Genomic DNA, 23,742 nt, shown 5'->3' with positions numbered 1-23,742 from the left:
TTCCTGTGCTGTGAACTCGGCTTGTTTTGGTCGTGCCACTTTATGACCCTTTGTGATGTCACAAAGAGAGAGAGACTACCTGACAACACCCCCAGCCAGGTCTTTCTTCTTCTTGACCGCCTTATTTTCTTGCACTTCCATTCATGTCGAAGGTCCAACAAATCATCAGCTTTGGCAGGAGGCTTCAAACAGAGGGGTGAATATGCTGCTTTTTTTTTTTAATAATTAACCTTGCAATGCTGATAAACTGCAATGTAGATTTTTTTATTTATTTATTTATTTATTTTTTGGGGGGGGAGCTCTGAAAGTGGGTATAATGTGAAACCTTAAGAAACGGAGGCAAAGTCAACCAAAACCGATGCTTGACAGAAATGAGGGCACATTGTCACGCACCACCCCCCACCACCACCAGCACCAGCAGCACCAGCAGCACCACCCTCCCGCCTCTGCTGCGAGTCTGGGATGTAACTTTGCACCGATGGGGAGGTAGGAGGAGAAGGGGACGGGAGGAGGGAAAATAGCAGAGGAGCCCAGCGAGTGAATGAAAAAAAGCTGCGAGCGAGACGTAAACAAGCATGTGGCAACTGCTGTGCGGATTAATCAGTTTGAGACGAGCTCGTGGACGTCGCTGCCGGCGGGACTCTGTAGCTGACGGGAAACGGTGAGAGTCGCTCACCACGTCGTCTGGGTTTCTCACCCCCCACCCCCACTGCTCCTCTGAACTTTTATCCTTCGCTTGAATCCTTCGCGAACTTTCTCGCTTGCACCTTTCCAAATGCGTCCCTTTGCGCCGAATCTCCTCAAACGCAGCTACGGCGTCTCTCTCTCTCTCTCGCTCTCTCTCTCTCTCTCTCTCTCTCTCTCTCTCTCTCTCTCTCTCTCTCTCTCTCTCTTGCTCTGCGTTCCTCTTTAAAAGAAAAAAGAAAAAGAGAGGTTGCACCCAGACCGTGCGGCTGGTGGCTGCTGTATCTATTTTCAGACGCTCGCAGCGGCTGTGAAGGGCACAGCGGCCCCTGCTAATGACACGTTACAGCGGACGAGGCTGCATTTGTGAGCTTTAAAGCGGTGCGTGTGTGTGTGTGTGTTGCCAAAATGACCGGGCGGCGGCGCGTCACCCTCTGCCCACGCGGCTGCCGAGCGCGCGCGCGCGCGCGCGCAGCTGAAAGAGCGCCAGTGTTGACAGGCGCTCGGAGCGCCTCCAGTGGCGGCAGCAGCGCCGACAGAGGCTCGGGTCTGCCCCCCCCCCCAACCCCCACCCCGTGTCACCGGCCCCTCCGGGACGCGCACACTGGGCGTGATTGTCAGGGAGGCGAGCGGTTTCACCCGGTTTCTTTGTCTGGAGTGACATCAGAGGCGGACAGAAGGGCCCCGTTGTCCCCGCCTGCCTGTCCTCAACTCTGGGCACCAGCAGATGTGGATAGGGATTTTTTTTTGGTGGGGGGATTTTTTTTCCCCCTGAGTTTTGAAAGGTGATGATGTCACAGGGAGTGCGTGTGTGTGTGTGGGTCGCGAGTCTTCCTTTTATGATGGTGGTGAAGGTAGAATGATGCCATATCATGTGAAGGTGGAGGGAAACTTGAATTGAAATCACTTCTTAAATGTGTTTCTTCGCATCGTCAAGGAATGAATCTCACGTGTCTTTCAGCGTCACCGCCACATCACCGACCGTTAACCAGCTTTGTCCGACTTCAGGATTTTCTTTTGCAAGGATTGTTGTAAAAGTCCCTCCAGAGTTCGTCTCTCGGCCTTGGCAACCTCCCACAGAAAGCATTTTCCGGGCAGTCTTCCTCCCGCATTGGATTCCTAAGCCAGTCGGTTTCCTTTCAGTTGTGATGAGCCCTCACCTATACCAGTGATTGAAGCCACAGAAGTGGGAGGGCTGGGTGGTTGAGTGTAGGCCTTGCTGTTGCTTAAGTGATTTTCACATTTAAAGAAGTATTAAAAAAAGAAGAATGAAGGCTTTGGGGTGGTGACGTGTGACGGCTGCAGTCAAACCCAAACTGATTGGCCTTCTGGAATGTGACAGACGGAAGGGAGGTTCCTCCAGCCACCAAGTTTTCTCTCTCCTTATCCCAAATGCCTTCTAAACCAATGTGTCTCCATCATAACCAAATGGAGACTTCTAGGAAAACATCCCGCATGGTGTGACAGCTTGATAAATCTCTTTGGGGGTGTTCCCAAAAAAAAAAATCATTTAACTTTATAGGGAGTCATTGCGGCGCTGATATCCTTAATTACTCACAATAATTGGTGTTTAGTCTTGCTGGTTGAAACCCCAAAGTGTGGCTCCCGACAGCCAGGCTGTGTAATTTGAAGTTGGTCCATGTTAGTCAAAACACACATCAGATAAGAGGTAGTTGCGCCTGTGCTTTTTCCCTGAAGAGCAGTGCTGACTGCCTCACGTCTCTTGCCAGGACAAGCAAATCCCGGCTGAGATAGAAAAAAAAAATCACTGCAGAACATTCAGCAGGAAAAACAAAAAAACACCATTAGTCATCTGGGCCGTTTACCCGCCCGTGTGTTTGTTTGACACCCGTCTGCTCCTCCTACGGGTTTTTTTTATTTTTTATCGTCCGGACCCCTCTTGTCTGATGTGAGCGCAGATGAGCACGCAGCTGGACCCAATCTGCAGCATCGGTCTGCAACAGCGTGTTTGTGTTTAGGTTTTTGTGGGATGAGTCACGGCGGTCAGGAGGAAGCTGTGATAAACGTTCAAAGGCACCTGCTGCACCCAACCAGCGTTTGCCGTTCCACGTCTAAAATTAGCTATCCATCGGAGGACGATGAGCGAAATCACTGCCAGTCCGTCCTCCTGGCGTTGTATTCTCGCTGCCTGCGGACAGACAATTAGCCAGTATAATGGTCTGGTCACATGGGCTCGCAAGTAGGACACAGGGTTTGTGAGGAAGGCACTGTTCCTATTGTAGTGCAGTCGTAGTAGCAGCACTCCCAGCTCCCATTCATGCCCTGCCGCTCAGCCTCTTCTCTCTCTCTCTCTCTCTCTCTCTCTCTCTCTCTCTCCATCGGCGCCTTCGCACCAGGATCCTCATGCGTCAGAAGGCTTCAACGGTCCAGCCGACATGGAGCGACTGAACAGGAATCAAGTGGAGCAGGGGCGGCAGACGCACCAGGTCCTGCAGGTGAGTCATGTCTCAGTCTGGAGCCAGGAGGCCAGGAGGCCAGGCTGTGCAGCCAGGGTGTGAAATCCCAACCCGGGCTTTTAACAACATCCTGCGACTCCAGTCAGACTCGAGGGTGGAGGAAGAGATCCGCGACGTTGTGATCTGCTGCCCACGCTCACAACAAATGGTGTTCGGAAATGTTTCGATGACTCGAGACCTCACACTCGGCTCTAGTAGACTATTTTAGCCTGGAGAATTTCAGCAGCAGCAGCGGCAGCAGCAGCAGCAGCAGCAGCAGCAGCAGCAGCAGCAGCAGCGTCTCCTTCTGTTAAAATATCATCATCCCATCCAAATCTGGCATATTCAAAATGTTGTCATAGATGTTTTAGGAACGTTTTGCAGATTTTATCCAAATTAAAAATTGTTTTACCCAATCTAAAAAGAAACCCTTTAAAATATACTTTAAGACTGTGCGTCTATTTTAAAGGACACACTGCCTGGTTCACCTCGGAGGAGGGATTTATCTTCATTATAACCTGAAGCGACTCGGTCTTGTGTGATTTTGTTTTGGCAGGGCACTCCTTTGGACCTGATTGAGACAGGAAAGTCTTTAAGAGTCCAAGCAGAGCGCCCCCACCTGGTCAGTTTGGGAAGTGGACGCCTGAGCACTGCCATCACCTTGCTGCCACTGCCAGAAGGTAGAAGATCTATGTGTGTGTGTGTGTGTGTGTGTGTGTGTGTTATATATTCTGTGTTTAGTATTACATCTACTTTTCTCATAAATGGTGCATTTTGCTTGCCTGCGTTCATTTTTAACTGTTTAACACTCGAAGAAAGAAGAAGAAAGCCGCAAAAGAAGCCATCCTATTAAGACACATCCAATAGCAGATCTTCATTTCCTCTGACAAGCAGCCTTTCATCTGCCGAGCACGTCTTGAAAGCGACACCACGTTCGCTGGCATGCTTTTGTGACGCCGCCCATGTCGCCGTGACCTCTGCGCTGACATCCGCCCCCTCTGGCGGCGAGCCTTAACCTAAGAATACCTCGCAGAAAGTATTCACGGTCCCGCAAGTGACACGCTGGGAAAATGTTTTGCTGTGGTTGCAGGGAGGACAACACTGGGCAGTGGCGAGACAGACATCCCTCTGCAGGGCCCGAGCATCGCGCCCCAACACTGCTATGTCGAGAACAAAGCGGGAAGCATCACCCTCTACCCGTGCGGGAACCAGTGCACCGTGGACGGACTTCCCATCACCAAGCCCCACCGTCTGACACAAGGTGACTGTGAGACAGATTGAGAGTGTTGGGAAGCAGCAATGGAAATAAGGTCCGGGTGTCCACATTCACGCTTTTGTTCAAAACTAATGCGTTCAACGTGGTTGTCAGCAAAACGTTTTAGAATACATAATGTTAAGGAAAAGTTTTGTGATAAAAAATGTTGCCATGTACATATATATGTGTGTGTATATATACTGTATATATATGTATATATATGTATATATATATATATTTATATATATATATATGTATGTATGTATGTATGTATGTATGTATGTATGTGTATATATATATATATGTATACATACATACATACATACATACATACATACATACATGTATGTATGTATGTCTTTGGATTTAATTTGAAATTAGAACCACCGGCATACTGGATAATTTAGTTTAGTTAAAGTTAAGTTGACATCTTGTTAACAAAATATTAAAACTTGACATTAAGGACTGGGCCCTTGCCAGTATCAAATATTCTCCTGGGATATTCAGGGAAATGTTCTATTGTTTGCTGAGACACATTCGAGCACCTGGAACACAACAGATCACACTGGCCTGCATTGGAAAAACAAAACAACAAAGTGCCACGACCTTTCAGTAACATACATACCTGCCATAAAAAAAGACACAACAAGTCCACCCCTCCTGCCAGGCCCCCTGTGTAAGGCACCCAACCCAGCAGCCACACCAGACTGTCACTTGAAGCCTGTGTGTGTGTGTGGACGCAGCAGCAGCTGCCGGACAAGAATTCCCACTTTCAACTTCATTTGAAAAGGAAATGCCAGGAAATCTTGACTTGAACTTGAGAGTGGAGGAGGCTCGATCCTAGGACAACGTTGCATCCTCTGGAGTTTTTACTTTGAGCGTGAAAGAGGAAGTGATTGTTTCAAATCCCGGTGGAATTGTGGTCTAAATTTGGAAGCGACTCCGTCGTGTGACTCCCAGCAGTCTTAACGTGACAGGAATACTCAAAATCCACTGGAAATGATGCGGAATAACAAGAGCGTGATTTCAATTACAGCTTGAAAACATGTGAGTTTGACCAAATTGTTATTATGGCTCATTGACAGTCTTTTATTGATGGGTATTGTCATCATAATTTCGCAGACGGTCCACCAGCTGTGTTCAACTTTGACTTGCTTTTTCTTGTACATCTATTTGTCTGATCAGAAATTCCCGTCTTAAGTTGTATTTAACCCTAAACCAGGATGTTGTTGGTATTTAACTCTCCGGGGCTTTTTTATAGGTTTTGATTTTTCTTTTGGCAGGATGCATGCTGTGTTTTGGCCAGTCTGCCTTCTTCCGCTTCAACCATCCAGAGGAGGCACTGCGGATGAAGAGCCTGCTGCCTGGGGGACTGAGCATGCCAAAAACACAACCTGCTGGTAAAGACCCAGTTCAGATGATAATAGAAGGAGGCTCAGGCTCGTCTCAACAATTGGTTCGGCTCATAAATCACAGTGTGGTTCTGACTGTAAAAAAAAAAAAAAATAATAAAAAAAAAAATTCCAAGTTCAATGAGGTTCAAATTGATGGGATCGTCGATAAATAATTGTGTGGTTTTGAATATTATGACAAAATTTCCTGCCTCTCGATTTTCTAATTTCCCTGCATAAATCTAGTTTGACTGAAATATTCTCCGTGAGTGGATTCAGAAATAACTTGTCCAGGGCCAATTATCCGTGGCCTACATTGTGATCTAGTTCTCGATTCTGCATTCTGCAGCTGCAGGTTTGATGCCATTGTGAAACTGGTTAGTCGTAATCTTTGTTTTTACAGTCTCGGTCAAACGGCTCTGCATTATTCTGCCGCATGGCTCCCTGCACCGGCCGCCTCGTGGCGTCCATGATATTTTCAATCCATTCTCCTGTGACCTTATTGGTTTGGCTACACTGAGCCGCCACACCCTCAGTGCTCAGTGTGTACGGCTCGCTCTTCCTGAGCAGGCCCTGATTTCATCAGCCCTGAATGAGGTACGAGGCTGCAGCCGTTATATTTAGCAACTCCAGATCCCTGCAGGATTACAGCACGAGCGGAGAGCAAAACATCCCTCATGCACCCCAAACCACGCAAAACTCTGGTTTCCAATTGCAACGTGTGCCTTCAATGAACTGCCATGGAATTAGAATAGTCAATTGTGTACTACTTTCGCTCGCCAGGCTTTTTAGAAACAAAAACTTTGTTCAAGTTGGTGAAAAAAACCACCAGCCAGGTGTCCACACAGACCACCTGAGAACCACTCTATGTTTATCCCCATCCAAACATGTAGGAAGGACATCAAAGCATCAGTTTCACTCTGTTATTTTCAGATCTATTTCCAAATTATTATGTTTGGAATCAATCTTAAGTTGTTTAACATATGAAATGTATACAGTGAGGCGCTGATTAAACATGAGCACAGCTCAAAAATGTCCACTTCTTTAAATCACCTCTTTCGTTCTACAGCAGTGATCTAACGTGGAGCAAATGACAAAGTTGACCCTCCCTAAACATGTCTTTTTTTTTCTCCCTTCAAGTGTTTTTGCAACTGCTTTTCCAAGGATTCCGCTTCCTCCGTTAGTCAGGAATGCTAACGCACAGGTGTTTGTCTTCTGCAGACCCCCGGGGTGTCCTGAACGGAAACCATCAGTCCCCCTCAAGCAACGGCGACTTCAAAAACAACAACAACACGACCATAAACCACCAAGACACTTTGTTGCAGAAGGTCCCGCCAGGGTCGGGACTGGGTAAACAGGCCATTCGTCAGCCGTCCTCACCCAGCATGCTCAATGGGAGAAGTGGCTTCGTGAAAGAGGACTCCATAAATAAAAACTGCGGAGACTTTTTGACCCAGAGCCTTGGCAACAAAACGCCTCCTGTTCCTGTCAGGGCTGCGCTCACCAACCACACTCCCGTCCCTCATCCTCGGACCTCGCTCTCCAGAGGGGTGAGCGGCGGCCACAGGACTCAAGAGAGCCCCAAGCTTCCCAGGAACTCCAGAGAGGAGTCCGCTTCAAACCTCATGCTGCCGAGCAGGGGCTCGGGACAGAGCACAGACACCTGGAACCCGTCCACTCACAAAGTATCCGGCGTGAAACTCTCCACCACGGCGCCCTCTAGCCCTCAACTGAGAGGCTCCTCTCTGCAGATGAGATCCCCCAGCCCGATGAGAGAGCAGCAGATGTCTCACGTAGATAAACCTCAGAGGCTCAGAAGCGCTGGAGCCAGAGAACTTCCTCCTCACAGCCCTTTTGCAAACAAGAGAGGTACTCCAGGGTCGCAGGTGTCCACTCCTAAACTGGTTCCCGACAGTCCCGACAGACCCTGTCCGCTCCGAGCTCCTTCCAAAGCCGAGGCGGTGAGGGCCATGTACGCCCAGAGTCCAGCTGCGCTCTCTGGGCTGGAGAAGGAGTCGGGTGCACAGCAGATCAGGCCTGGCCTGGGCTCCATGACCGTCTCCTCTCCTCTCGATAGCCCCAATGGCCAGAGGAAGACCTCCTGCACGGCTGCCACTGGAACGTCCAGCCAGGACAAGAAATTTACAAAACCCTACGTCCGGGAACGTAAGAACAGCATCTCTGAGATCAGCGACAACGAGGACGACTTGCTGGAATACCACCGCTGGCAGAAGGAGGAGAGACTCCGCGAGCAGGAGATGGAGAAGCAGGTAGGAGATTGAGCCAAAATCTAAATAAATGGCTAAAACGGTAAATGGACTCACTGCACTCCAGCACCTTCACAGTACTCCAAAGCTTTTTACAAAGCCTCATATTCAACACACATATTCATACACCAATTGGTGGCTGCTGCCATGCAAGGCACTGCCAGCCCCATTGGGAGCTATTTACGCTTCAGTGTCTGGAGCCAGGATTCGAACCGCCAACCCTTCGATCGAGGATTGGCAGTCATTTGAAATGATTCATGCAGGAAGTAGAAAGGTTTATCTTAAAGGTGCCAAACTAGAGTATATACTGTATCTTCAGGTCAGTATTTTCTAAACTCTACCATGTACAGTGTCCTATCATCGTATCAGTGGCTTTTGTGAAGTCACAGAACTGATTCTCACAACTACAAGACACTTTCTTTAGCGCGGTGATTTATGAAGTACGCAAACAAAGTCGGCCGCAGGCCTCGAGACATTTGGTGAGGCAGACACCCCGTCTGCATTCACATATCTTGTCTAAATCTCCTGGCTCACAGCCACCGAGTCATCTCCCCCCCAGGGGCATAACTGGCATGGGCAGCCCATGTGGCCGGAGAAACACGAGGTGGGAACATTCCCCTTCCAGTCTTGAGGCTCCGAGCAGAGGGCGTGGAGGGCGCTGTTGCCCAACAGCGCGTCTGTCAATAGGAGGAGCGGCTGTAGCTCAGCCATGACTCTGACCCACTCCAGATCACCGAGTGCATACTTGTCCATCCTCAATCCACGCACGCGTCCACTCGTACTGTACCCCCGCACCCCGATCCCTACCCACCCCACCTCGCCTCTGACAGCTGATAGGGGGAGGGGGGTGGGGTGGGTGGGGGCAACTCCTGGTCCTCAATGTTCTGACTATTTCAGGACGCAAAGGGATTCTTGTAACGAATGAGAGATACTCAGAGCATGCGTCTGGCTTACCGGACACAGTGTGACTGCTTTGGATACAGTAATAAGTTTATGATGCATGCATGTTGCTGCACTGCCCGTATGTGCTGAGTCATCCCAAGTCTGGGAAACACTGACTGGTGTGTCTGTCGTGTACTCCTAGCAGACACCTGCTGATCACTGAATGGGTTGGTTTCAGTTTTTACTTGTTGATACACAATGAGATGTTGAGATAAGTTCAGCATTTAAGGTCTTTATTCATTATTTATGGCTATGGCTATTTATGTATATTTCCAGCATCTTGCTAACATGCTAGAATACAATTAAAATGCATTATTTCTATTAAAAAACAAACAATTTTGTGCCCGTAAAGGCTCTAGATCAATTAGTATCACAATTAGTATCACAACTGAAACAAACAGAAGTGATAAACTATTGAGGTATATATGGAAAAGACAAAGAAAGGATTTCCTGTCAGTGGAGTAAATGCCACATGTGGGACAAAAGCCATGAGATGCAAAAGAGGAACCATATGTTACATTTAATAACGATGAGGTACAAATACAAGGGTTTTGCCAGGCAGCCTGCAGTTCAGAAATAAAGTTTCTGTAGATAGTTAGTCTTGGTAGAACAAGACACTCAAGATTTAGAAGTGTTGTACTGCAAGTACTACTACTAATGAACACAACCGCAAATATTGCAGTTAAAACAATACAACATTTCATTATGAGATGGGTTAAATGTCTTTAGCTTTTTAAATGGGTGGAGGTCGGGGTCATATTTGGTGTTTTAGTCGAGTAGAGTGTTTTTTACCTGCACTGCTTTACTTCACAGTCTTTAAATAACTCCAGAGGAGCCACAATAACAGCCTCAGCCAACTCACCGGCGCCTCATTTTCATTTCTCTCACTGCAACCGCGCTCTGTCAGACTCCGTTTATCCAAAACAGCCGACAGCTGACAGATTTTATACTCCCCATCACAACCACAATGAGCCCTCCTCAGACACAAATCACCACAGCATTGGCTCACCTGCTATCCGGTTACGGTGCAGTTGCCCCGTGCCGGCGCTGCAGGGCTGGTGGGACAGCTGTCAAAATGGGACAATGTCAGCCAAGGACACCATCCGCAACACGATCTCAGGTCTCGCCTCTCTGCCCTCCAGGAGCGGCAGCGGCTGGAGACCATCCTCAGTCTGTGCGCCGAGTACAACCACGAGGACAGCGGCGTGGGGCTGGCTGAGGTGGTGAGGAACGGGCTGCCTGCGGACCGCTGCTTGGACACCTCGGCCGCGGTGCCGTTTAGACCTCGGAGGATGACGGAGAACGATGTGGAGGCCCAGAGGGAGGAATGCAGCAGCACGGAGAGCACACACCAAGAGGTGAGATGCAGAAGATGGGCTACGTTATGTGTGAGGTGTCCACTGACAGGGAACTAAACCATTGTTTTTAAAATATGTATATATATTATTATCATGGTCTCAGTGCGACGATGTGCTAGCGGGTGAGGAGCAGGCCTACCTGGAGGAGGAGAGGAACAGGATCTTGGCCCGAGTGGATGACCTGAAGCACAGAGTTAGTGAACTGGAGCGGCAGCTACAAGAGACCAGACAGGAGGTGGACACACGCACACACACACACACGCACACACACAAACAAACAGACACACTGACACCTCACACACACACACACAGGCGCCTCTCACTCCCACTAACATCTCAGCCTTTATGCCATTTCTGTTTCACCTTTCAGGTTGTTTTTTTTTGAAAGGTTCTTGTTCTCACGTTGAGATTTTTCATTTTTTGTTCTCGACTTCAGCAACACAACATGATTAATTTCCTTTACACTCCACAGATCTTTGATCTGCAGCATATTCAGCTTTGTTTGTTCATCTCAAACTCGGCCTTTGCTGGACTTTCCATATATATATATATTTTTTTTTAAAGGGGACAAGATTTAGAAGTGCTGTACTGCAAGTACTACTACTAATGAACACAACCGCAAATATTGCAGTTAGAACAATACAACATTTCATTATGAAATGGGTTAAATGTCTTTAGCAGTAGCAAGAATGGAATAAACACTTGGCTGGGGTTGTTGTCACTAACAAGGGAGAGATATCCATGAAATTTCTGTGACATCTGTGACATCATCAAGGGCACATTTCTAGAGCTCCATTTATCAGCACATGCACTCTGGAAATAGTGAAACAAATGAAAAAAAGTGAAAGACGGATTGCCCTATAAGAGCATTGACTGGATAGATGCAACATTTGATGAGAAAGAAAAATAACTGTCAAAGTGAATTGTGAGCACTAAGACAGCCTTTAACTTGCCGGTAAGTTGCGGCAGAAGGACAACCTGACCCTGCGTGCGTCCTCTCTCTCAGGTGGAGATGGAGCAGGCGCTGCTGCATGCGGAGAGGCGGGCTGAGCAGGAGCAGGTGGAGAGTGAGAGTGACGTCATCGCTCAGCTGCAGCTCAAACTCAGCCAGCTGGACAAGACCACCCAGAAGGAGAAGGACAAGGTGGGCATGCCAGACCAAAATACGACCAGTCGGATGCCAGTGCATGTAAAATCTGTTGTTGAATGATGAAAGCACTCAAAAAATATCCTACCTTTAAAACACTACGTGTTTGTTTGCCGTCTGATGTGAGGGACAAAGCACAGTGTCTCCTCCCCACTGACTGGGATCCAGTTCCACTCTCTGAATTGGTTCCATGGAGATTCTACAAAGCTTTCCCGCCTCTCACCCGCCTGCTCTCCTAACCTCCTCCTCAATCCTCTAATACTGTAACAGTCCTGGTAGCTTTAAAGGCTTGGCTGCATGGATTCCAGTTACCTGTTTTTGTTTTTATTTTCTCCCCGGTGCGCGTGTGTGTGCGCGTGTGAATGTGGACCCAACTGTGCGTGTGTCTTATGTGTTTTTAGGGAAGGGCTCATGTGTCGGCTGAGCGGAAGGCCCTGGAAAAGCAGAGGAATGAGTACAATGAGCTGAAGAGGCAGTTTGATAAGTGCCCCTTGGCTCAAAGGGAAGAATTACAGGAGCAGCTCAGCAGGGTCAGTGTGTCAACAACACTGAGTTGTGTCCTGCCAAATGGCACAGCACTGTGTCATCTGCAAAGAGCAACATGTGACACTGCCTCTCTTTTGGAAGTCTTCCTGTACATGCCTTTCAACTGCGCTTCTTTTTTCTTCCCCCGCTGCTGTGTTACTTCAGCTACACATGTAAGCTTCAGCTCATTGTTTTAATCAGCCGCTTTGCCTCCACTCTTCCTTCAACCTGCATCCCAGAAAGAGCCAAACAGCAGCGATTAACATCCTCATTAACAGCCCTGCCCTAAAACCCTGCACGTTTTTTTCTTTTTCTCTCTTTTCTTTTTTTTTTTACCCTTGCATGATTAATCCAACCTTTTTTCTATTGATCTGACAGTATGAAAACTTTCCTACACTACACACAGCGTACAAAGTGTGCGTCCGATAACCTGCATGCATACATGTTTTGCGCGTGCGCAGAAAAACGAAGCTCTGGAATTGGGGACCAAGCAGTTTGAGGAGCTGGAGTTCTGCCAGCTGGAGCAGGAAAGCAGTCTGGAGGAGAAGAAGGAGACCCAGAGCTCGCAGCTCCTGCAGGAGCAGGCCGAGTATCACTGCAGCGTTGCCCTGAGGAAGGTCAGAAGCAAGAAACAATAATAATAATCATAATAAAACAAACATTTGTACTGATATGCATGTGTACCATCGGCTAAACATGTAATCCTGCTCACCAGGAGAGGATGGGTGCTCTGGAGGCTCAGGTCAAGAAGCTGGGCTTGCAGGCGGCTCAGGACTGCGAGAGGCTGGCGAGGGACAGAGCCTTGACTCTGCAGCTGCTGCAGAAGGTCCGTCCATGGCGTTAAAAACGCGGCATGCGTGCCACCGTACACCACAGTGACTCACGTTCAGCCCGGTTGTGTCTCTCAGGAGCAGGAGAGGCTGTGCGTCCTGGAGAGGAAGTACCACGCTTTGACGGGGGGGAGGAGCTTTTTGAAAAGCAGTGGCGGCGGCGGTGCGGCGGAGGTGAGCGGCCCCGGGAGAACCTGTAGCTCCGGACGAGTCTGACCCTCTCTAACCCCCGGATGAACTCTTTGAACAGGGCCTCCTTCACATCAGTGAGCCTGACCTTGTTTATGCGGATGGTCCTCCTCATAGCCCCTGTCCCTCCTCTGCCTCCTTGTCCTCCTCCTCCTCCTCCTCTCTCCTGCCCTCCCCTGAACTCTTTCCTGTTAGGCTCCAAGAGGTAACAACTAAAACCCCCTCCTCCTTTTCCCTCCTTCAAGGTTCAGTGTGTAATAATTTAAGATTTTGAGGAAGAAACAGTGACACCAAGTGGTGACATTTTAGATTGCAGCATCTTTTTCTCTCCAAATCCGGGTTTGCCAGTGAACTACAGTGGCTTACGCACCCAAACCTGGATCCCTGGCCCATCTTCTTCTTTGTTGGTTTATTTGAAGATGCGAGCAGTCACCCTAATTAGAAAAAACACGCTGTCAGGCGGGATGGATTGTCTCCACAGCTAACTTGGAGCAAGACCCTCGCTATATGTGTGTTCTTGTGTATCTATGAGAACCGTTCTAAGGGTAGGAAAATGAAATTACTTTTTTTTGTCCTGTGATTATACATGCTTATTATTGTATTTATGGGCAGTATATAAAGCTGTTACCAATCTAAAAATCATAAATCAAGCCAAATATTACACACTGGACCTTTAAGCTGTGTTGTGTGACGGTACTGGATGTGAATGTTTCTAAGCCGCTCCTGACTTGTGATGCTAGTCTGACAGCTGTAGGTTTGACAAACTCTGTTTCACACAATCATTGAGGAACAATAATCCGTCAAATCCCAGCAGAAGTTTGGATGTAGTCTTTACGATGTGACCTCAGAGGCCCAGTGAGTCGTGTTTTCTCTGCACATGGGGTTTTCGCCTCCGCTGGGATTCCTCATCGCTCTGCTCTGGCCACTGATGCAGGAATACCTCAGGCTCTCTGACGTCTATAAGATGTACGGAAACTCTTCTCTGCCGTCTCGCTCTTCCTCTCCGGCTGCCCTCCACTGCCTCGCTTCCCTCTCTGTGGCCCCGGCTCTGCCGTGCGAGGTAGACAGCCGCCGCCTCTCTTTGCCTTTCTGCTCTCCTCACCTCGGCAGCCTCTGAATGTCGCCTCTCCTCTCCTCTTTCCTTCTGTGCGAAGGACTACATCACCGTCAGTCAGCTGAGCCAGATCTTTGGGATGCAGAGAATCGATCCCACTTCTTCCTCCGCTCTTCCATCATTCCAACTCGCCACCTCTGAAACCACCTTCTCCTGCCACTCCACACCTCCCACTTTCCCGTCCGCACAGGTTTGCTGTACTTCCTCTCCTCATCCGTTTCTTTTCCTGTCTCTGGCAAGAACTTTGCAATTGCACATTTTATTTCTCCCTTCTCATATCTGCTTCATGCTTCTGTCACTGATGCAGCTGCTGAACTGCTCTCTTCCTTCCTTCCCTCTCTGTGGCCTGGCTGCTGTTTCATCACCTCAGAGCCAGCCTGAGCTGCACAGGAATGTAATGGCTCCTATTAACCTTGAGCGCTGGTACCAGGACATCATGGCTGCAGCAGAGCCTCCGTCCTGCCCTCCGCCGCTGCCTGCAAAGTCTTTCTCTGCACGCCGTCACGGGCAGGTAAACGACTCCACTCTTTGTCCGTCTCCTTCTTACTGTCTTGGGCTCCTGAATGCTGTGAGCTCTTTCACCAGACGGCCAGAGTACCAGTGTTTAAAGAGACGAGTGTGCAATACTTGAAGCCAAAACTAGTTGTTCCCGTGCGGACAATCAAGTTGGTGATGGTTTTATAGAGCAGTGGCTCTCAACTGGCCTGGTTCAAGGAGAAGCCAAGAATGAAGATGGAGTGATAAGATGATGCACTTTGAACCTGAAATAGAGCAAAATATCACAGTTTGCAAGTACAAAAAAAAAGTTGAACCACATAAATTGTAGGTTGGGATGTTACGGAAAAAAACATCCCCTTTAACACAGAAAGACACAAAAATGCACGATGGGCTTGAAAAGCAGTGGCATTTTTGTAGCATTAGATTTTTGGCATCAAAGTAAGAAACTGCACTCACTTCCTGCAGTCAGTGGTTTACCTTTTCACCCCGCTCCATTAGCGCATTACAACAAAACAAACTTTACAGTAAATGTCATGCATCAATTTGCGTTGCAGTGCGTTATCGCCCCTTAGTGTTTAGGGGTGAGAGGTCATCCAGTTGAGAATCACTACTGCTGGGTAAGAAGACTACAGAGACTAAGTGAGGACCGTTGCAGTGACTGTGCTTCTCTTCTGGTATATTTTTTTCCCGCCGTCAGCTGTTAAAATCCCGATCGGACGCTGAGCTCGGACAGGCCGCGTCTTGCAGCCCCGCCGCCCTGCCTCTCTGCGGTGGAGGCGCCCATCAGAAAGACCCATCCAGCAGGGTGGGCACGTCGTTCTCATGCCGAGTGGAAATGTTCGAAGGTGCTGGTCAACGTGGTAACTGTTTGGCGTTTTCTTTGTAGGGATTACACCTCTTGCTCAGAGACATGTCATCTCCACTGGACATGGACTGCAGGAGGCAGCTGCTTCTGCAGAACAAAGGTGATGCTCTGCTGGAGCTGACACTCGTCAACTCACAAAGAAGTCTATTGAAAAAGCAATAAGATTTTTTTTCTCTTGTAATCTGCAGGAAAGACAGTTCCCTGTCAACTAGTAGCAATGCTCTAACACAGCCAGCAGAGGTCACTGTGGGTCTTTGACTGCTCTCTCTCTCTCTCTCTCCACCCTTTGCGTGCTCAGATCTGTCTCCAACGGTGCATCACTCCATCCTGCATCACCAGTCGCCATCTAGTGGCAATCCGGCATACGACACTCTGAGCCTGGAGAGCTCGGACAGCATGGAGACCAGCGTCTCCACCGGCAACTCTGCCTGCACCCCAGAAAGGTGAACCTCCTGGGCCTTCAGCACTCAATGGCCGAGCGTGTCGGTTTGTACCCTCCATCCCAAAGACTCGTTGCTGTGGGATGACACGCTGCTCCTCTCCCTGTGTCATGCAGTGGCTGCGGCATCGAGGCGCAGAGAATAGAAGAGATGGAGAAGATGCTGAAAGAGGCACAGCAGGAAAAAGCCAGGCTTATTGAGAACAGAGTGAGTGACGGCACATCGTTTTTAGTCAGAGGTTTAACTGTTGTATGCATAAAAAGGGATTCATTTTAAACTAATTAGAGCTGGTTTGTCAATAAGAAACACTGCAGTGGGAAATCAGTTGTTATCTGACAACCCCCTTGATCTTGAGCTTCATAAACAAACTCATAAATGTTAATATGTGAGTATGTTATGTATCGTTAATGTATGCAGGTCATATATAATTTAATAGAATTCATAGGGTGCAATAAACTTTAATGAGTTTCAGTAGCTACTATCTGTTTATTAGCGCGATAGATCAGCTCTGGAAGAGAGCAGGTCATCGCCAGGGCCGAGACCTCAACGGTAAATTGTAATGCTTATTGTTACGGTTTTCTTTGAGCGCCTTCAAACCCTAGTTTGACTACCTGAACATACTTTTAAAAAAAAAATACGTGTTCAAATTATCTGTTATCTGTTTCATTTATTTGTCCTCATAAAGAAACAACATGTTTATTTTTAAATTTTCTAACATGTTGAGATTTTGCTTCCTACCACTTCTGTCTCATGCCAAAATATCAAAGGACAGTCATGTTGGTGAGTTTCAGGCAGTTTGAAATGTTTACATTTTTTTTTACCCGTGAAAAAACTCCAACCTATCATAAGTCGTTAGAGTAAACAAAATTCTAAGAAACTGTAATTTAAGAATTTGGCTGATTTGTGGTACCAGTCAGTTCCTTCAGTCATGAGACAAGTTACAAAACAAACCGGCCTAATGTCTCATGTTTTAAATATATAGAAACAGAATCTGATTAAAGAACAAACAAAAGATTCCAAAACTTCCACCGCTCAAAAAACAAAACTTCTCCAGCTCAACTTTTCGGCTGCCACAACTCTGATCCAGGTGTGGTGAAACGAACCTGTAAGTAGTTGGTTGACCTTTGTATTATTTCGACATGCTGAAACAAAGAAAGACGTCAACGTAAGTGTCTGAAAGCCACAAAGGATCATTTTACATCAGCAAAGCTCAGCTCTGTGCAGACTTGAGGGATCTATTTTACAAAACCCTGCATTGGGACTGGCGCTCTCATGTGCCTCCTCTGACTCCTCTTCTCTTTGTATTGCAATATTTGCCTAAAATTTACATACTGTCCCCGTCTCCCTTTTTCTCCCCTGTTGGCCCCCCCTCACCTTCCCCCCACCTCCATCTGTTCCTCTGTCTCCTCTCCCGACGCTCCCAGGAGAGGGAGGCGCAGGCTCGGCGGCAGATGTTGGAGGAGGAGCGCAGGAGGCGAGAGGAGGCCGAGAGGAGGCTCCAGGACGAGACGGCCCACAGGCAGCGGCTGGTGGAGGAGGAGGTGAAGATGAGGGAGAAGCACTTCTCGCAGGTCAGTGGAGCAGGAGGCGTGGGGGAGGGGAGAGGGAGGCTGAGGTGCGCGGCAGGATCAAAGGCTGGATGGGAGAATGGAGAGCGGCGGGCGAGAGGAACAACACATGAAAATAGACGAGCGCTATAGATACTGATATACTGCACGCCATTAACGCTTTAATCATGACTTACTCTAATTGCCATCATTGTGTGATTGTTGAGGTTAACAAACAGACACCTCTTGGTGTTGGATTAGGTTGTGTAATTCATTAGACCTGTAAAACCCAGTATATGGTTGCAGTTGCCAGTATTCTCTCATTTTAACTCTGCTCAGGAAAAACTAGATTGTTTCTTTTCACTTTTTCAATTAAAGTGAAAAATAACTGAATATAATTAATTTTATTAATTTAATGAAAACATATTATTACATCAGCTGCTTTTAAATGTATATATATTAATATATATATGTATATATATATATATATATATATATATATATATATATATATATGTATATATATATATATATATATATATATATATGTATATATATATATATATATATATATATATATATATATATACACACAAACAAACAAATAAGAATAGACATGTTGGCCTTGCTCCTAGTTAGCTGACATCTTGCACCTTCTTTTTTTAAGGAAGCCTTCCTGACAGTGAATTAAATGTGAAACACGCTGTCAGGTGGGCTTCCTTATATACCAGCCTTTCTGAAGATTTTTACACACCGAACCTTTAATAGTTGGACACTACTGTGCAAAGAGTACTGTGCTGTATAATGTGGGCTCAAATAAGATGATATCAAGTCGAAGGCCCTTTTTTCTCATAGAATTTAACAGAAAACAAAATCAGCCTCTGATTTACATTTGTTCAAGAGGTCTCACGACTTGTGGAGGTTTTGCACCAGTAATGTGCTGGTAAACTCCAGGGACTCGACTTGAACTGGCCCCAAAGGGATGTAAACCATTGTTGCCGCCCACTCAGACGTCCTCACACGCCGCAGCCGGAAAACTCTTTTCCTCTTGTTCTTCACAGGCCCGGCCAATGACGCGCTACCTGCCTAACCGCAAGGAGGAGTTTGACCTGCGCGCCCACGTGGAGTCGTCGGGCCACAGCGTGGACACCTGCCCTTACGTCATCCTGACGGAGAAGATGTGCAAGGGCCACCTGGTGAAGATGGGCGGCAAGATCAAGTCGTGGAAGAAGCGATGGTTCGTCTTCGACCGCCTCAAGAGGAACTTCTCCTACTACGTGGGTGAGCAGCCACTCCGGTGTCAAGACGAGCCGCTTTGATTCTGCGATGTTGGTTCGCTGTCCAAGGCAAGAGGCGGGCGCACTTCGTCAACTCAAGAATCCAGTTTCATAAATTAAGAGCAAAGTCTCCACACCAATACGCAGAGAGCAGGTCAACGAACAGGAGTCAAAAAGAAAAGACACCAGAACTGCAGAGGACGAGATGAGTGTTGGAGGCTCTTTATTCTGTCCCCCCGTTGCTCGACTTCATGCCCAGTTGATTGAGTATTCACAAAGTCTTCAAGACAACCACAAAAACATGTGAAACACACACAAACAGGGTCAAGTTACAAAGTTGTGCATTAAAACCCTCACTGGTCACTTTGTAGAATCAAAAGTCCCCGTGGTGTCCGGAAACAAAGGATTATTTTTGTGCTTTATTTCCGGGGGGACTCCAGAGTTTCCGAGAGCTCGGCGGCTTTGAGAGACATGAGACAGTTGAGGCAGAAAAGTTCCTGTGCAGCGGCAGCACAAGACCTGATTTATCCAGTTCAGCCGCCAGCAGTGCTGTCGCTCCTCTGAAGAAGGAACACTTTGCTCTCTCTCTCTCTCTCTCTCTCTCTCTCTCTCTCTCTCTCTCTCTCTCTCTCCCTCTGCTGAACCAAACCCAACGTCTGTCCCAACCGGCGTTTATTCAGCTGGAACCAAAGACTAATTAAAGTTGCTCTAAGTGGAGTTTTGTGCCTGACGCCTTTGTGCTAAAGCCAAAGTCGCTTTGTAAATCACATCTGTCAGACTGTCCCCTGGTTTTGGAAGCGGAGCAGTTAGTCCCCTGAATAATTTACCAGCGTGTTTTCATGTTTTTGTTAGCCTTGCGCCGCCATCAAATTCAAAATAGAATCGGAGGATATTTTCATTACTGGCGCCCCCTTGTTCAGCCCCCCCTCCCCACCTCTCCCCACTCACTTGCTATAGCCTTTTCACCCCCTTACTCCTGACGAAGATGATGGTGATGATGGTGATGAAACAGGATGCAAGACTTTCCGTGGATGTGTTTTTCTCGGGGAGGAGGCTAGCTCCTGGCTTCTTCGTGACTAATAAAACGAAACTCACTTTTCAAAAACATTTATCTCATTACTAAGCAGATTTGACTCGTGGAGAGGGCGAAAAGCAAGAGAAGGTGTCGGGCGCACTTCAAACGCTTTTGCCTTTAATTGTTGCCGGATGTTTGTTTGGTCGCTCGGCACTCAGGTGCAAATGTAAGGGGCTGCTGGAAAGGCCTCCGTTCGGCAGGTCCTTTCGTTTCCTGAAGCTCAGCCCCAAACTGCAGAAACTGGCTGTTACATCCTTTATTATTGGGAGAGTACTCCAGCAGTACGGATGGCTTTGGGATTCTCAAAGCTGATATGCGAGCAAAGGGGGGGGGGGGGGGGGGAGTTGTTTAAAGGACTGGGCGAGGTCTCACCTGCTGGAGGCGAAACGTTGAACCAAAAGATCAAAATCAAGCGCACCAAAGAGAGGCGTTTCTTTTAAAGACTCACAAAAGTTCCCAAGAAGTGAACCCTGCCAGCAGGCAAAAGGCTGGAAAACTGCAGAGACTCAGTGCGACAGAGGAAAACAAGTCAAATTAATGGGATGGTAAAGACTGCAGGCATCGCTTGAAATAGACTTGCTCTCTTAATTAACTTTTACTCTGACACAGTGCTGCTCATACCTATTCATGGGTTGTGTGTCGCTGGGAAAAAAAAAAAAAAAAAACGTCTTCCCGTCTCTGGTCTGCTTTTGGTTCTGTACGGGCAGGAATTGGCTTTCTCTGCAATTTAATACGGAAAAAATCTTTTTACATAATATTGAAAAAAAAACAAAAACATGTTGTCTATTGTGTCTGGTACTATTAAACTGCTCTGACATTGCAGGCAGTTTGAGGTTCAGCAACATTTTTTTTCTGTTGGGAGGAAAAACGAGGCTTTGGACCGTGCGGTATGAAACAAATTTAACACACGTATTAAAAAACAAAGTCAGTAAAATTAATTTGATTTTAGTCATGCAATATTTAGTCATTGAATAATATAGATAAATGATAAATGATAAATTGAAAGTCTTCTCCAGTTAGTTTTAGCTACAATAACAGTTTTTTTTCGTCATAAAAACTCAATAGCACAAGGCAATGTGTCGTGTTTCAATTATTAAAAATGTGCCCAACATTATTATTTCCGTCTAAAATTGCTCAAAATGTGACACCCCTTTAAAAACCTTTAAGAACCATGTGTTCATAATGTGTTCTTATGACGGATACGATTATTATTTGACCAGCTCACATGAAATGCTTCCTCTCATCGGAGGCTGATTGTGGCGCCGGCTGCTCGGGCTGACAGAGGTCTTGCATCACTGCCAGGCTTCATGTTATGTGGCTTAATTTGCTTCTTTCTTCTTTTTTTTCCTTCTTCTCCTTTTCCCTCCCTTCAGACAAGCACGAGACCAAACTGAAAGGGCTCATTTACTTTCAGGCGATTGAGGAGGTTTACTACGATCACCTGCGCAGCGCCACCAAGGTAAACGGTGCCACTTTTTTGACTTGCAATTTAGAATATCTGTTGAAGAACATTTGTAATTAATGTTCCTTTGTATGTGGTAAAATTATTCAGTTTGCGTTGACAGAAAAGTGTTACTTGTGAATAGATCATTCGTTTGTCATTGCAATTAAATTAGACTGCAACCTGTTTATATATATATTTTGACTTTTTTTTTTTAACGTTGTCTTACAGTAATAAAAATCAAACTAAAAAAAAAGTTTCACAGCTTTAAGAAATCGGTTAATACACTAACTTAAACTATATCGATTGGTGGAAATATTTCTTTTAAAAAAGAATTGAAGGTTTTGTCACTTTGGTATATATGCACATATGTGGGTCGTTTTTTCTGTTCTGTCCCTGGGGATAAAGATGCAACAGGTGCGGGCGGCTCTCACAGTTCGTGTAAAAATCCTCCTCCTCTCGCTGTGATTTCATTCCCCCAGAGCCCGGACCCGTCTTTGACCTTCTGCGTGAAGACCCACGACCGCCTCTACTACATGGTGGCCCCGTCTCCGGAGGCCATGAGGATCTGGATGGATGTCATAGTAACAGGTGCCGAGGGCTACACGCAGTTCATGAGCTGAGGGACCACTGGGTGACGCTTTTGGAGGATGACACTAACACACCTGCCAGTTGACCTGCAGCGCTGCCCGCCGAGGGGAGGGAGCCGCAGCCTGACGCCGTGTTGGAGATGGATGAATGGATTTGACGGACATTATAAAAGATCTTGGGAAAAGAAGTAGGGCTCTCTCTCTCTCCCTAAGGACAGACACCAAGCAAATGAGGCCTTAGTGATGACAGAGGTGCGTTGAACTGAACTGAAGAACAGTAATTATCTTTCAGCCTGTGAAAAGGCCAAACAGTTTAAGCGAGCCGTCCAACGGATCGACAAATAAATGAGATAAATCACTTCCTGTAACAAGAATATTAAAAAAAAGAATGGAATACAGGACACTTGCTCCAAATAAGCTCAAACTATTTCCACCCGTAAAGCCAGTTTATGCATGTTGTGTTAACAAAATTAACCTTTTGATACATTTGTACTTATTTCTTTTAAGCTTTGGTTACTTTTCTTCAGGTGCTTAAATCATTTCTTAATATCTGAAAACTTTTTTTTTTTTCTTTTTAAAGAAAAAAGTTGTTAAACTCGAGCAGTAAAGTACTCTAAAATATTTTTTAAAATGTTACTACATTCATCGGAAGAATTCACTTGGTGCCAAATCCTTGAAGATTTTTATGTTATCATTCTATATGGTGTAATGCGCTAAAGGCCTCTCATGCAGGCAAATAAAACAGCATTTATAGTATGTTTGCATTTTACATAAATATATAATTAAAAAATGTATTAACACTTTGTAAGAATTTCTAAATTATAAGTGTATAATGATATTGTAAAAAGAAACGACTGTGTACCAATGCACAATAGGATTAAGTGAATAAATACATGTGATGCAAGTGCAGGTTCGTTTGTCTCATAAACTGCATTGTTGTGAACAAACAGGCTAAACTGGGAACATCCTCTGACAAACCACTCCTTTCTCCCTTAATTAGTGATACACACAAGCGACTTGTTAATTACCAGACTTCCTGAAATAACCTGGTCCTGCCCCAATTACCTCCCAGTATTCCAATTTAAAATGGGAGCAGATAGTAGGTATCCCCTTCAACAGCCTTGCTTATTTACACACGGAGAGTCAGATGGTTTAATTAGGTAATCGGCCGCTCTAATTAATTACATGGTTCTCTGTACTGCACGAGGCGGGCCACAGGAAGAAAAAAAAAACATAACAAAACAAATGAAAAACATGAAGGAAAATTACATGCGACTGAACATGTATGATTCAACATCGAGAAATTTGAAATCATGTTAAAAAGCTAAACAGTAAACCCAGTAAACAAGTTGAGCGAAACCCCCCCCCCCCCCCCCCCCCATTAGAATCATTCGTCTTCTCTCTTCACGTTGCCGTGCCAAGCAGGTGAACGAGAGGGGCAATTTGCCAATTTGCACACAGATGAGAGCGCGTTACGGGCGACCTCCGTGTTATTTATTTATTGCAAGCATCAATGAAATATCACACAGGCATGAGGGAGAATGCGGCTACGCAGGTACCGATTAGATTCAGCACTTTCTGTTTGAAACATCAGCATTAGCGGCGAGAGCGCCACCACCGCCACCGCCACCGGCCGCCCCACAGGTGCAAGTTTAGAGGAGACTCCAGCCGCCCGCGGCACCACTGACAGCCTTCACGCCATCTGCGCTCGTCGGGACCTCGGGGTGGGGGGGGGGGTTTCACACATCATTCCATTCAGCGCGTTGGCGAGTGCAGTGAATCATAAACAGATCCTAAAGAGGCCAGCGTGAACTCATTAATTGGGTGGTGCATATATGAGTGACACCCAGC

The 23,742-nt window shown here is 46.7% G+C and overlaps 1 protein-coding gene across 5 annotated transcripts; it reads left to right on the top strand.

Moving 5' to 3' along the window:
• The first annotated feature begins 350 nt into the window (after positions 1 to 350).
• phldb1a (pleckstrin homology-like domain, family B, member 1a) lies at positions 351 to 22,457 on the top strand. 5 transcript variants are annotated; one of them, XM_076031509.1, is made up of 25 exons: positions 351 to 661; positions 3,042 to 3,140; positions 3,697 to 3,820; positions 4,231 to 4,401; positions 5,679 to 5,795; positions 7,008 to 8,056; positions 10,138 to 10,353; positions 10,457 to 10,588; positions 11,360 to 11,497; positions 11,902 to 12,030; positions 12,487 to 12,642; positions 12,741 to 12,851; positions 12,934 to 13,029; positions 13,106 to 13,249; positions 13,979 to 14,104; positions 14,199 to 14,348; positions 14,466 to 14,669; positions 15,354 to 15,461; positions 15,543 to 15,621; positions 15,820 to 15,964; positions 16,078 to 16,168; positions 17,386 to 17,532; positions 18,570 to 18,789; positions 21,234 to 21,319; positions 21,784 to 22,457. In XM_076031509.1, the coding sequence occupies exons 2-25, from the start codon at positions 3,081 to 3,083 to the stop codon at positions 21,922 to 21,924; spliced, it is 4,140 nt and encodes a 1,379-aa protein (XP_075887624.1). In that variant the 5' UTR covers positions 351 to 661; positions 3,042 to 3,080; the 3' UTR covers positions 21,925 to 22,457. The 5 variants fall into 5 exon arrangements, with proteins under 5 accessions (XP_075887624.1, XP_075887625.1, XP_075887626.1 ...); XM_076031510.1 differs by lacking the exon at positions 11,902 to 12,030 and having other exon boundaries at positions 352 to 661; XM_076031511.1 differs by lacking the exon at positions 13,106 to 13,249 and having other exon boundaries at positions 354 to 661.
• Positions 22,458 to 23,742: the final 1,285 nt, after the last annotated feature.

The sequence above is a fragment of the Nelusetta ayraudi genome, unplaced genomic scaffold, assembly GCF_046127955.1.
Source record: "Nelusetta ayraudi isolate G7.1 ecotype Tasmania unplaced genomic scaffold, CSIRO-AGI_Nayr_v1 ptg000033l, whole genome shotgun sequence".
NCBI classification, from domain to species: Eukaryota; Metazoa; Chordata; class Actinopteri; order Tetraodontiformes; family Monacanthidae; genus Nelusetta; species Nelusetta ayraudi.
Note: the sequence above shows the minus strand (reverse complement) of the source record. Positions and strands in the feature narration are given on the sequence as shown.

What these genes read in the sequence shown, in the direction of transcription:
- phldb1a (XM_076031509.1), top strand. Translation starts at nt 3,081, where the DNA reads ATGGAGCGACTGAACAGGAATCAAGTGGAGCAGGGGCGGCAGACGCAC. An exon ending in CTCTGCAGCTGCTGCAGAAG is followed by an intron (nt 12,852 to 12,933) that starts GTCCGTCCATGG and finishes TGTGTCTCTCAG; the next exon opens with GAGCAGGAGAGGCTGTGCGT. An exon ending in CCCCGGCTCTGCCGTGCGAG is followed by an intron (nt 14,105 to 14,198) that starts GTAGACAGCCGC and finishes TTCTGTGCGAAG; the next exon opens with GACTACATCACCGTCAGTCA.